The sequence below is a fragment of the Grampus griseus genome (assembly GCF_964374135.1).
Source record: "Grampus griseus genome assembly, chromosome: 6".
Lineage (NCBI taxonomy): Eukaryota > Metazoa > Chordata > Mammalia > Artiodactyla > Delphinidae > Grampus > Grampus griseus.
In genome coordinates, this window is record NC_139000.1 from 36,699,551 (window position 1) to 36,713,325 (window position 13,775).

A 13,775-nucleotide genomic window follows, 5' to 3' on the forward strand; every position below is an offset into this window, starting at 1 on the left:
AGACCCATAGGCCTATCACCCCTCCACACACCACTAACCGTACACTACGAGCTGCTAGCATGGGGGGAGGACCTCTTTCTCCTTCCTTTTTCCCCCCTGCAGCTGCGGGTTGGGGGAAGGGTTCTGAGGGGGAGGATGTCACCGACTCAAGGTGGGTTTTTCCCACCTCCATACCTTGTCTTGCCCCAGCCTCTTCTCACCCGCAGTGAGCCCTTGGGGGATCACATTCTGATAAAAAGAACTTTAGGCAGCCCTCTGCACCTCTGCTCAGCACGCACACCCTCCCCCCGTTTCCTCTCCTCCATCAGCCAGGCCTCTCAGTCCCTGGTCTTCCTCCACAAATGCCCCCTTTTTCACTGGGGCTGGGAGTAAAGGGACAGTTAGTTTCTGCTGTATAACAAAGTGAATCAGCTATACCTATACATATGTCCCCATATCTCCTCCCTCTTGCGCCTCCCTCCCACCCTGCCTATCCCACCCCTCCGAGCTGATCTCTCTGTGCTATGCGGCTGCTTCCCACTAGCTATCCACTTTACATTTGGTCGTGTATATATGTCCATGCCACTCTCTCACTTCGTCCCAGCTTACCATTCCTCCTCCCCGTGTCCTCAAGTCCATTCTCTATGTCTGCGTCTTTATTCCTGTCCTGCCCCTAGGTTCTTCAGAACCATTTTTTTTTTTTTTTAGATTCCATATACATGTGTTAGCATACGGTATTGGTTTTTCTCTTTCTGACTTACTTCACTCTGTATGACAGACTCTAGGTCCACCTGAGGGACTTGTTAACGAAAGAATTTTACTAGGAAAGTACAAGAGAAGCCAAAACCGAACCAAGAAGAAAGCAAAACCTTGGCTGGTCCAGAGTCTGCCCGCTCAGAACCCAGCCCTGCTCTTTGCCTCCCCTCTGAGAAGCTGCAGTCCATCTTCATCCCCATGCAAGTCCTTTGCTCATCTGCTCCCTGACCCCCAACAAGGTGCATGAATAGTCAGTGCTGAAGGTTTTTCCAGAGGCACACAAACTGTGGTGTCCCTCACCCTCACCCTCAGCCCGGGCTTTCCCAGAGCTTCTGCCTCTTGGACTCAGCTTGCTGGGTTTGGCTCAGATACTGGAACACAGGGGTCACGTCAGTCTGCCAGAAGGCAGGATGGGACAAGGAAGAGGCTGACTGGCCACAGGTGTGATCATTAGGGCAACAAAGGTGGAGGAGGCCAGGGAAAGGCTGTGAAGCGAGAGTCTGGGGGTGTTTACACAGGACAGTCAGTTTGGTCCCAGATGCTCTGCATCCTCCAAAGCGTTGCCTCATTCCCAGGAAAGGCTTTGGACTGAGAACTTCTCTGTGTGTGGGATTCTCAGCAGCTCTGTAGCACTACAGTAGAAGGGGAGCCGGGCCCACCCGGAAAGCCCCCAAACTGATGGAGAGAAAAGTCCCACCAAGTCAGGGACCCCCCTTCTGGGAACTCATATCTACTGGGAACCTCAGGATGAGGAGGAGGTAGGGCTCCACACTAGGACCCCTCAATCTGATGGGGAGGATGAAGCCCCACCCTGGAGCAACGATTAGGGAGATCCTCTTTGGTCAGTTGAGCACAAAAGAGCTCTGACTGCACACAGAAAGCCTGTGGACTGGGCAGCCAGGAAAGAAGCTTGGAGCAAATCAGGGTAGTTGATGAGGGTGGGCATTCGGAGCCCAGCACTGTCAAGGTGGGTCTGGGATGCATGAAGGAGGAGCACAGGCAAGACACAGGGACAGGCCTGAGTATTGGTTCTGTGACACCCCCCAGCCCTGAACCCCATGCTCTGGACCTCAGGTTCCCCTCCCCTGCCCCTCTGGCTGGGGCTCAGGGATGCCGTCTGCTTCACTGAACCCATCTGTCTGAGACTGGGTCACATCTTCCTCTTTTGTGACTGGAAGTCACAGGGCAAAGCACTAAGCTGTGCAGTCACGCAGGGAACACAGAGCCTAAGAGTGTGAAGGGACAGAGGGGAGAGTGGCAAGAAAGCCTGGAGCCGGTGGAAGAGGAGGGAGGCGAGTGGGAGCAGAGGTGCTCAGGACCATGGCTGAGGCCATCACCTATGCAGACCTGCGATTTGTGAAGGCTCCCCTGAAGAAGAGCATCTCCAGCCGCCTAGGACAAGGTAAGGGTGGGTAAGGTGTCTCCTTGATTCTGCATCTCCATCCTCCTTGAAGACCCCACTCCCACCCCAGAGACCCCAATCCTGATGCCACCTTTTCTCTCCTCTCCAGACCCAGAGGCTGATGAAGACGGAGAACTCACCTATGAGAATGTTCAAGTGCCCCCAGGCCCAGGAGGACCCTCAAGCTTGGCTTCCGCTGGATTAGGGGACAAAGCAGGTCTGGAGAGCCCAGGGGATGTGTGTTTATGGGGGACTGTGTCTTGCGCTGGGGAGTCCACAGCATTCTTGGGAGGACAATACCCTTGGAGAAAGGCTGGGGATTCTCAGGAAGAGAATGAGCACCAATTATGGGAGCTAAGGAAGAATAAAGCTCCCAGCGGGTAAGGTGGAGATCCCGGTGGGGAGCTAGGGCTCCACGGAGGGATCAGGGCAGCCCTGTTGGGGAGCTGAGCGCGCGTGGGAAATGGGGAGTCCCGGGAGAGAGAAGAGAGGGGAGGGGGGAGGGGGGAGAGCACTCCCGGGGAGAGGGTTTTGGCAGGCAGACGAGGGCCCCCAGAGTAAAAGATAAAGGGAGACCCAGGAGGGCGATAGAGGGTCCCCAGGGAAAGGATAAGGTAAGACCCAGGAGGGACACGAGAGTCCCAGGGGAGATACGGAACTCCGGAGAGCGCTAAGGGCGTCCCAGAGCAGTGGCAGAAGGCACCTTAGGACAGACTGGGGTCTCGGCGCGGTGGAGGGGGTGAGTAGGGTGGGGAGAAGGGGTATTTCCTGGCTTTCCCACCTTCAAACTTGAGTCGATCCCTTCCGCAGGGGTCCAGTCGGAGCAGCCAACTGCCGCCTGGAGCCCCGTGACGTCACCAGCTGCCGGGCGGATTCTTCCCTGTAAGTACCTGGTCCTCCCCGCCCCGCGCGCGCCACCCGCTGCCCAGCTCGTCTCGGGCCAGCGAGTGGGGGCGGGGCGCGGCCTCGGGCTGGGCAGCCCTCCCCCACCAGGCCCCCCGGGGTGGTCGCGGAGTCAGGTGCTGGCACCGGTCCCCGCGGGAGGTGGTGCTGGGCCCCGCGGTGTGCAGGTCTGGCCCACGGATTGAGCCCGGGGCGCAGCCCTCCGGTCAGCCCGGGCAGCCCCGTGACACCCTCCCCTGCCTCTTTCACCCTCATCCTTAGATCTTTCCGACGCATCGACCCAGATCGTCTGCCCCCTTCCCCCTTACTATGGTCCCCATTCACGTACCCACCTCTCGGGTCTCCGTCTGAGATTTAGTTCCCCGTCCTACCAGGTAGTGCCCCTCAGTCCTTACCGGTAACAATCCCCAGCCCTTATTCCGGAACACCTTACCTCCACCACCTGCGGAAACTCTGCCAGACAGAAACCACCACGCGTGCTCCAAGTCCTCTGCGGGATGCTCCTTCCCGTGAATCTCCTCCACCCACACCCCCTCAGTCTATCAACTTTCGTGGGGCTCACGGCCCCCCAACCCACTGTCTCCCTAAGGCCAAGCATCCTACGTGCAGTACCTCTTCCTGGGCCTGCTCCTCACCTGCCTGCTGTTAGGGGTGGCTGCCATCTGCCTGGGAGTGCACTGTGAGTATGGCTGCCCCCCATTTCCCATTGCCCCCAGACAACGTTCTCCCCCACTCTCCCCAACAGCTGCCCTGCCTAGCAGGGCCTGGAATCACTACCACCACATCTTCAGCTTTCGTCTGGCTTCCAGCCAGGTCTGTTTCAGAGTGCCGTGACTTCCTAAATTGTCCTCACCTAATCCAGTACCTCCTTAAGCTTCAGGCAGTCAGATCTTATATTCCATTCCAGCCTGTTATGCAGAAAGTTGCAAGAAGCAGCAAAAGGACTGATGCTGAAGCCTCAGGGCACCAGAGCATGGCTGAAGATGTCCTCCAAATCTCTCTTTATGGCCAAACAGATTTCCAGGTGTCTCAGCAGCTCCAGCAGATGAACAGGGTTCTGGAAGCCACTAACAGCACCCTGAGGCAGCAGCTGCGCCAAAAGATAACCCAGCTGGGGCAGAGGGAAGAGGATTTGCAGGGGTCCAGGATGGAGCTGGCCCAGAGTCAGGAAAGACTACAGGTGGAACAGAAGGTTGGCCAGGCTACCAAAGAGCAGTTGCAGGCCTGCCAGTCAGATGGGGAGAAGACAAAAGAGGCCTTGAGAAATAAGGAGATACAAAGGATGAACTTGGAGCAGAGGCTGAGCAGCGTGCAGGACACACTGAAGCCCTTCTTCACATGCCCCTCACCAGGTATCTGCTCTGGGAAAGGGGAGATGGTAGGACCTGCCATGAAGGATGGATTGAAGTGAGGGGTCTATCTATCTATTAGGAAGCCACTGAGTTGTTCAGGAAAGGGGTAATGAACCAGAGTGCTGGCTGACATGACCTGTGCAGCCTGGGCCAACAGGGCGAAGGATCTAGCTGCATACTGGTTTTAGGGAGGGCTCACCCAGCTCTAAGGCTGATCCTGTAGGGGAGAAGAGGGTGGTAGCCAGCAGTGCAAATGACACTGTCCAAAGCAGCAAACTCAGGGCTCACCTGGCTTGACATCAGTGTCAAGGATCTGGGAACCCCCTGAATTTGGATGTGAAATTGATTGTTCGCATGTTTTTCTAAAAAGAGGACCTGTAGCTTTAATTAATTCTCTCTACATCTGAGATTCCCCAAAAGATTAAGAATTACTGATGGATGAGGTACAGTCTGGGGCTGGGGCAAGGCAGCTGAAGCTCTCGCAATGAGGTGGGCAGGGATGTTGTAGGACAGGGAATTAGGGTGGAATGCTCATCCCTTTTGAAAGGAGGAGTCCAGCCCGTGTGTGGGGATGAGGGAGGGGGACACATAGAAGGTCTGCCAAAGTTGGCTGAGGTTGAGGCAGGGTCCCCAGCCCAACGGGACTGGAATGTCCATGGACTGGTTGTCTAGAGGTTAGGCTCTGTCTAGCTCAGGGGCAACTGGCTACTCCCCCAAGGCTTAAAACAGAGAGGTTATGTACAGACACCCCCAGCCCTCATTTCTTTAACCTTCTCATTCTCTACAAGCCTCTGTTCCATGACAGTGCTGCCCCCTCCTTCCCCACAGCTGAACCCTAGACCTCAGCATCCCAAGCTGCTCTTCCGCTGAAAGGATGGCTTCGGGTCTTCACTCTGACCACAGCTGGCCCTCTATAGGCTTTCCACACACTTCTTCTTCAACCTCACGGAGGCCTCCAACCTGCTGGCTCCCCTGTTTCCTCCCTTCCCATCAGCCATCACCTGTCTTCACTTCTCTCTCTACCCATCTTGGATTTGGGGGCCCATCACTTCAGCCAACCCACTCACTCCTCGGCTCCATTGTCCTGGATGAATGCACATGCCTGCACCCAGGGGTGACAAGTTGTGCAGTCATTCTGCTTGGTGCCACAAATCTCTAGTCTCAACTTCAGCTGGGGCCCCAGCACTGCCTGCCTTGGCAAATCTGCAGTGGTCGGCTGGCTCTCTGTACCCTACTACCCTCTCTCTCACTCTCAGCAGATGCCCTCCTCTGTCAGAGAGGAACACCCTCTATTTTTCATCAACAAATCTATATATCCATTTGCATTTTTCTCCATCTTCATGTCTTGCAAGGATAACTGCAACAGCTTGCTGAATGTTTTTCCTAAACGTCCCCCCTCCAAATCCACTTTTCATGTTGCAGCCAGAGTAATCCTTTAAAAACAAAAATCTGATCATGTCATCCCAGTTAAGATCATGTCATTTCACTTAATTAATTACATCAAAAGTTACGGAATACATACTATATGTCTAGCACTGTACCCAGGCACTTGGGATACAACCAGAGTACAAAATGCTTCAGTGTAAAACCCTACATTGACTTTCTCTTGCTCATAATATAAAAATAAAAAAATCCTCAACCTGGCCTCCAAGGCCCCTGCCTACCTTTCAGCATGCTGCTTGTCCCCTCGCCCTCGTCCATTTGGCCACACCGACTTCTTTTTATTCCTTTAAGTTGCTGTTAGACAGTAACCTAAGGCGGTAGCTGGGTGGGGATGAGAAAACGTAGACAGAAGAGAGGGAGCTGGAGGAGAAGGAATGACTTTTGAGTGATGGAGGTAGGACAGATGGGACGAAGCAACGGAGGGAGGTGGGTTGGGATCAGGAGCATAGACTGGGGTGCGGGATGTTAAAGAAAGAGGAGGTTTATTTCTGACAGATAGTCAGGAAAAGAGGAACAGAGAAGAGACAAATTTTTAGGTGGAGAGGAGGAAAATGGAGAGAGTTCACACGTCAAGTGTCTGCATTTCAGCAAAGCAGGCAGCAAGGTTGTCTACTTGTGGAGGAGTGGAGGGGAAGGTGGTGGCTAGCCGCTTGAGGAGTGTGGGAAAGTTTGAATATGCAGTGAGAAATGCTTTAGGGAGCCAATGAGATGAATGGGAGGCCTATTGAACACTTGTTTATCGGGGGCCCAGGTGAAGTTAGCCAAAATGGGGGAGTAAACGGCAATTGTTCAGAAATTGGGGATAGTACCACCAGTCCTTTTCAAATAAGCCTCCTATATTTTAAGGAGTAAAGTTGTTGAATGTTAAAGGATTTTACTAAGTATGCACAGATATGGCATTTCCAGGGAAGGCAAGAAAGAAAGATTGCAAAGATTAAGGACCAGAAGTCAGTGAAGGCACTGAGGTTCGACCCCAGGGAACATTGTCAGCAACCAGATTGCTGAGTATTCACTTCATCCGAAGTGTTGAGATCTCCCTCCTGGGTCTGGGCAGTGCTGCCACACTCTTTCTTCTTTTTAGATTCCTGCTGTCCCTTGGGATGGATACTGAATGAGAGGAGGTGCTTTTACATCTCAATTACTAAGAGAAATTGGGAGGACAGCCAAAGGCATTGTAAATCTCTGTCCTCTGAACTGGCCAAAATCAGCGACACGTCTTATTCATATGGAGTAAGAAAACCCCTATTCAAAGACGGTATGGGTATTGTTGGGTAAAGGGACACGTGTCATCAATCAGGGATGGCAGTGCACACAGGGCGTGCGTCCCTTTTCCATGCAGCTTCTCAGCACAGTGCTCCAGATGGCCCTATTAACTGATTAGGGTTGGCGTGAGAGTTGAAACTTAACGAGCCATCTTTACGTTAACCTGTTTCTCATCTCAGCTTTCTGGTCAGCTCTGGGCTGCTGAACGGGTTCTTGGACTCTCATGGCCTCTCAGGCAGACAGGTTCCATACCTGGTGGGCTGGATTGTAGGGATTGGTTCCTTGTGACCAGAACAGCCCACAGAATGACTCTTCTTCGAAGGCTGGCAGAAATTCTTACCCAGCATGTGTGTGTGCGTGTGCCTGCGCGCATGCACGCACGTGAACTGAAGGGTCAGCCTGCATCTGCAGGGTGGCACTTGAAGGATGCGGGGATGGTCACCGATGAGCCGATGTCATGCACCAAGGTCAGGCACAGTCCTCTTGCCAAAGCTCATAGCCTCTCTAGTGTTCATTTTCTTCCATCAGTCCAGGTGCCCTCCTCCCGACACCCCCTCCCTCCTCCTATTCCAATATTTCCCATCACTCCTCACACACCTCTGGTCTCTCCGAATCTCCCTTCAGACTTATTATGCCAGAAGCTTACGTAAGGTGTTGGCACAAGGTGGTTCAGCTGAATCATACTGGATTAACTTCAGAAATCAGTTCTGGCAGTGGAGTGATGGTACAAGATACAATGGGTAAGTTTGTTAGGACTTTTGGGCAACAAAAATCCTCTATAATCCCTTCATAAAGACACAGTAATGAGATCTTCCTCCAGGTCCTACTCTCAAAACTTTTTCACAAATCAATGTTATAATTGCCCATTTGTCCACTTCTTCTATTTGATTAATAACAGGCAGGCTTGCTTTCTATTCTATCCCCAGTACCTAGCCGTCCCTGGCACGTGATTTAAAAAAAAAAAAAAAAAATTACCAGTTTGGGACCTATGTCATCTTTCTCTCAGGGGGCTAAGTTGAGGATTTAGCTAGGGCTTCACAGCTGGTAAAGAACCCCGGCCTTCTAACTTCTCAGTCCAGACAAGGCTACCCAAACTGAGGTTGTACTTTTTTAGTCAAGGCCACTTGGTATACCAGAGTTGCCCCAGGGAAGTGAGAAAGGAAGCAATGGGGTAACTTTGAGAATCAACCCCAGGGACCCTGAAACAGGGAGTTACCTAACTGGAGTTTCCATCTTTAGGACCTTGGGTGACATTTTCCCCTCCCTGGTCCTCTAGCCTCTTCGGGTTGGGGTCCAGACACCTGTAACTGAACCATCCCACACACGGCTTTAGGTAGGCAGGGTGAGTTAGGACTTGGGTTAGGTTTGTGCAGGGCAAGAGAAGGGAGGATGGGATAGGAGGGGGCCAGAACTTATCCCAGTGCTACATCACCACCCTTTAGGTATTATAGTCAAAGCCAAAGATGTACCAAGGTAGATGGCGAGTGGCAGGCAAGTCTGAAGGTAGAGGACTGTTATTCTTCTCTTCCCTCCATCTGTGAGCTGGAAGCTTTCAGGTATCCAGATGCGGACCGCTCTTTGCACTGAGCTGGGTAAGTGTCGGGGATGGGACTGAGGCGTGGGAGTCCGGGGGCAGAGGGTCTCAGGGCAGGGGCCCAGAGGCCAGGGGGAAAACTTGTTCCTGTAAGTGACAGCCATGTCCACAGCCTCCAGGCTGTGCTTATGTAAGGGGGTGCTGGGCAGGGGAGGCTGGCTATGTGGCTGTCCAGGGAGTTGGGGAGGAGATGGGCTGAGCTGGATGAGGTTCTTAGGGACAGTCAACTGTGGAGCTCCCTGATGCTTTAATCCTCCAGATACTCACGCCAACAAGAGCCTAAGCTGTAGCCTGCAGGTCCTAAGATCCACCGCCCTCCAGCGTGTCCTCACTCTGCCTGGACAGTGCCTGGCCAAGGGCTGATCCATGCCCAACATTTCTAGGCAAGCCTGCTGCCAATAGAGATCCTGTCCCAGAAACTGGACTGTTCCCAGGGAAAGTGTGAAGCAGCTTCTAGAAGAGATTTTGGCCTCCCCCAAAACCTCCCATAGTGGAATGGGTGGGGAGGGCGCACGGGCTGAGCGGATAGGGGCAGCCCGGAGCCAGCCAGGCAGTTTTATTGAAATATTTTTAAATAATTTGCACGTGTTAGTCTCGTGTGTCGGCAACGCTTTGTCTGGTTCAGTGATCCCCACGGGAGAGCAAGCTCAGGGGATGCAAAGGAAATGTTCTGTTCCTCACGTCCATGCCGAGGTTCCCCTCTACAGGGAGAAGAGCTGCTCAGCCCATCCGGGGCTGGCACAGTCCAGCATGTGCTCTCTGTCCTCACAGGGCATCCTGAAGGCCAAGGGTGGAGGCCGGAGACCACAGGCCCCACTGCTAAGAGCGTGCCCCAGGCAGCTGCAGGCTGGTTGTGGGTGGCTTGGCATGGTGCCCCCGGTGGCAGAGGAGACTGCCCGCCTCGCAGTTCAGGTTGCGGTAGCGGGCCACAGCTGGTGTGGGGCGGGGGCACATGGACAGGAAGCCAAAGCTGAAGGGGCTGAGGCAGCAGCCAGGGCAGGGCAGCCCCTCCTCGGACTCCCGGGGGGCTGACGGGGGCGGCGAGGGTTCTGTCCGCTCCAGGGCTGCTGCACGGGGCAGGCTATGCTGGGCCCGGTTCCAGGGCTCCCCAGCCCAGCCTTGTGGGGAGTTCACCACCACGGCTGGGGGGTTGTTGTTAAGGGGGGCTCCTGATCTAGGGGACCAGGGCTGGGAGGCTGAGGAACAAGTGCTGATGAAGTTGTCTGTGGCCACGGCCAGGGGCAGCTGGGGAGCTGGCCCCGGGGCTTCTGGCTCAGGGCTACTGCCCTCACACTCCATCTTCTCTTCAGCCGAGGGGCCCACAGCAGGAGGGCCAGGACCTGGCAGTGCTGTTTCCATACGTCGGGGAAGTTCAGGGGATGATGGTAGTGAGCGGCAGCGGCGGGCAGGTGTCCCAGGCTGGACCAAGGTCTCTGGAGTGGTCACCAAGGGCAGCTGGGTGGAGGGCACTGGTGATGGTGGTACAAGGGGTAGGGGGGCAACTGGCTTGCTGGGTGTGTCCAGGAGCTTGATCTTGCCACCTCTGAGGTCTTCCCGTAGTGAAAAGGGGTTGACTCGAGTCAGATTGTCCCCCCAGTTGGGGGGCGATTCTGGCGATGGGGGCAGGAAGAGGTCTGACCGGCTTCGGGAGAGCCGAGGGTCTGGCCTGGGAAGTGTGGCAGAGGGGCCCCCTCTTGGAACAGACCCTGTAGACAGAGAAGTCTGTGGTCACTGTTCTCAGCATTGATCATAGTTCCCTGAGGGTCTCATTCACCAGGAGGCTGGTGGAACTAGAGCTGAGAAAAGGGAGTCCCACAGGGTGCTTTGGAAAGGGGGAGATGTCCCCTCCAGCCCCCTTTACCTCTTCTTTCCTTGTTCCCCTCCCTCAGGCTCTAGAATTAGAAAACTATCTTCTCTGAGATATCCTCTCACCCCACTCCTGCCCCCAGGCTCCTCAACTAATAAAAACACTTAGTCTCCCCGGGTGAGGAAGAGAGAGGCAAAAGGACCCCAGTTGTGCTCACTTACCCTGACTGTGTGCCAGGGGAGCCCTGAGGAGGGGGGCTGGCTCAGGCAGCTGCTCCAGGATCCATTCCAGGTGCTGGGTGATTTCAGTGAAGGGAGCACGAGTGCTAGGTTCCATCTGATGGGGAGAGACGGGCAGCTTCACTCAGTGCTCCAGAAGAGGGTCCCTGAGTTTCCTCCTGTCATCTGGGCCGGCTGCCCTTGTCAGATGGTGGGTGGGGGTGGGGGCAGGGAGGGAGTGAGGCTCTTACACTGCAGCAGTGGATGGCCAGGAGCAGGAAGGGCAGTGGGCAGTCATCCCCTACCAGGGTTCGGAAAGCAGGCACATCCAGGCCGAAGTCCTGTGGGGACAGAGAGGAGGGGCCTCCAGGTCAGCCTTCCTCAAGTTCTCCTGCTGTCCCCCAGTCAGGACCTCAACCTCCAGGGAACCCTCCCTGGTTATGATGTGCCTAGTCTGGAGTTCCTCCTTTTAAACCTGGACGCATCATTCACCTCAGTACGGGGTAGGTAGTCAGGGTCCGCAGGTACTCGTGCGATGAGCTCACAGAGGACAATCCCAAAGGCAAAGACGTCGGCCTAGGGGTAGGAGCGAGTGTCAGGGGGAGGCATTGACAGTTTCATGTAAGAATTTTGTCAGAATACGTCAGAATTTGGGGGAGTCTTGACAGTTTTCATGTGTTGGAAGGGGTGTGAGGGGTAAAGGGGATCTTGGGGGTCTTCTGAATTATCTGGTAGGGTTGCTGAGGAACTTGGGATGGAGCCTTATAAGAGTATCTCAAGGGTCTCTGGAAGGCCTTGGGGATCTGAAGGGTTGATATCTTACCTTCTCATCATACAGCTCACCCCGCAACACCTCTGGAGCCATCCAGTATGGGGAACCCACCACAGCCAACGGCTCCTTCCTTGCCCCTTCCCTGCAGGGGCAGGGGCAGAGTGGTCAGGAACATCCTACTCAGACACCCTCCCCAAACAAAAGGGGATGAGGTCAGCCCCCTCGCTACCCCAGGGGAAATGTTCCTGTGGGCTTCACTTAGATAAGGGGCATCTGGGAGATTTAGGGGGATGGGGCATTCACCTCACCTATACACAGGAATCTTTTCAGCCAGCCCAAAGTCGCCCACAACAGCTGTGAAGCCTCGGTCTTCCCGCCGGATCAGACAGTTCTGACATATACATATAGCATCCCCACATACCCATTACCTTCTGTTCTCTGATCTCCCAAAATGCACCCCAAGGACCTGTCACTCCAGAATAACCCCAACCCTCTCTGATCTCCCAGTTTTCCAACACACACCAATCTTGCAACATCATCCGTCACTCCAAACACAGCATGGTATCCAGTCCCTCAGAGCACTCCCCTCACCCCAGTCCCCCATTCTCCAGTGTCTTGCTGCCCCAACATCCTAATGCTGTCTATTATCCGCATTCCAATACCCACGGGCTAGTTACAATCTAATCTCAAATCCCCTTTCATGCCTCCACCCACCTGGCCAGCCTACCTTGGATGTGAGGTCTCGGTGGAATACACCTTTGGCATGCAGGTACCGCAGGCCGCGGGCGATGTCCAAAGCCAGGCGGAGCCTGACAGGCCAGGATAGGGGTTCGGGGGAGCTGAGCAGCTGTTCCAGGGTCCCCCCATTCATATACTGGGACATAGGGGTAGGAGAAGGGGAATGGATATCAAAGTTTCAGTCTGTTCTCTAGGTCTCCCAAATATAAGCCTGGGGACACTCAGGAGGATCACAAAGGTCAAGAGGGTGAGTCTGTGCCCTAGGGTCCCCCATTCATATCCTAAGGCTAGCATGTCCCACACAGGTGCACCTATTTAAATTTAAATTATTAAGTTTAAATAAAATTAAACATTCCGTTCCTGTCACACTAGCCACATTTCCAGTGCTCCTTAGCCACATGTGGCTAGTGGCTATGGTTTTGGACAGCACAGCTACAGAACATTTTTATCACTGCAGAAAGATCTGTTGGACAGAACCCTTCTAAAGGATAAAGAGGACTGGCACCAGCTGAGGCCTTTTATTTGTGGTTTGCCTGAAGGGAAGTTCAGGGAAGCCTCCCCCGGGTCCTGTTGCCTCTCATTACTCCTCTGTAGATGCACCAGGCCGCTGACTCTCTCTCCCCTTGGTGGTGGTTGTGGTGGAGTCCCCCCCTTCCTGGCCCATCCTCACCTCTGTAAGAGCGTGCAGCTGCCCTTGGTGCACACAGACCCCCATGAACCTGGAAGAGGATGGGAAAGATAGCAGTGTAGGCTGTAAGAGCCCCGGCCGCTCCACAGTTCCCACTTTTCCCGCGGGATCTTTCCCCTATCCCCCAGCAAGCTTCCCAGCAAGCGGCTGGGGCCGCTCACCTTAGAATGTTGGGGTGCCGGAGCCGGTTCATTAGCTGCACCTCCCGCAGCGTGTTTCCCCGGTTACTGGGGAGCCTGTTCATTTTCAGCACCATGACTTGCCCTGACTGTCGGTGCCGAACCTGGGGGCAGCAGGGGATGGCGAGTCCCGCGCAGGTCGGGCGGGTCGCCAGGGTCCGGGCCCCCTAGTTTCAGCCTGGCGTCGAAGTCTCGGTCCCGCCCCTCTGCCCTCTCTGCTGGTCCTACCTTGTAGACCTCAGAGAAGAAGCCGGCCCCGATCTTCTCGGCGCAGTGGAAATCGTCCACGCGCGCCAGGCTGGACACGGCGCTGCGGAGAGCCCGGTAGGAGGAGGGGCGGCCCCGGCCCGGGCCTCCGCCCGCGCCCCCGGGCCCCGGAGGACCCTCCCCCGGCGCCTCTCCGGGCCCGGGCCCTGGGCCCCGTAGTGGGGGCCGTTCCCCGGCCATGGCCGGGCCCCCAGCCCGGGGCCTGCCTCACATGGCAGGGTCCCCGGGGCCCGGGCAGGCCGCGCTCGCCATGGGAGCGGGCCCAGCCCGATCAGGGGCGCAGGGCTCCCGCTCCCTCTCCCGCTCCCGCCCAGGAGAATGGAAGATACGCCGAAGATCCTGGGCCCGCCCCCGCCGCGCCGGCTTGCTGGGCCCGGGTGGACGCCGCTCCGCTCCGCTCCGCGCAGGGCCTGG

General features: G+C 55.4%; 2 protein-coding genes across 2 annotated transcripts; one reads left to right on the plus strand and one right to left on the minus strand.

The window, feature by feature from the left end:
- Positions 1–1,955: 1,955 nt before the first annotated feature.
- CD72 (CD72 molecule) lies at positions 1,956–9,096 on the plus strand. The gene is made up of 9 exons (XM_082657259.1): positions 1,956–2,137; positions 2,247–2,354; positions 2,948–3,019; positions 3,630–3,719; positions 4,057–4,392; positions 6,917–7,065; positions 7,723–7,838; positions 8,541–8,690; positions 8,952–9,096. Exons 1-8 carry the CDS (start codon positions 2,056–2,058, stop codon positions 8,683–8,685), a joined length of 1,098 nt encoding a protein of 365 aa, XP_082513385.1. The 5' UTR covers positions 1,956–2,055; the 3' UTR covers positions 8,686–8,690; positions 8,952–9,096.
- Positions 9,097–9,253: 157 nt separating this feature from the next.
- Positions 9,254–13,554, minus strand: TESK1 (testis associated actin remodelling kinase 1). The gene is made up of 10 exons (XM_082657258.1): positions 13,323–13,554; positions 13,077–13,198; positions 12,898–12,946; positions 12,217–12,363; positions 11,798–11,880; positions 11,541–11,631; positions 11,210–11,293; positions 10,969–11,058; positions 10,721–10,835; positions 9,254–10,398 (listed from the first exon to the last, which is right to left on the minus strand). The coding sequence occupies exons 1-10, from the start codon at positions 13,539–13,541 to the stop codon at positions 9,512–9,514; spliced, it is 1,887 nt and encodes a 628-aa protein (XP_082513384.1). The 5' UTR covers positions 13,542–13,554; the 3' UTR covers positions 9,254–9,511.
- Between the last annotated feature and the right edge of the window lie 221 nt (positions 13,555–13,775).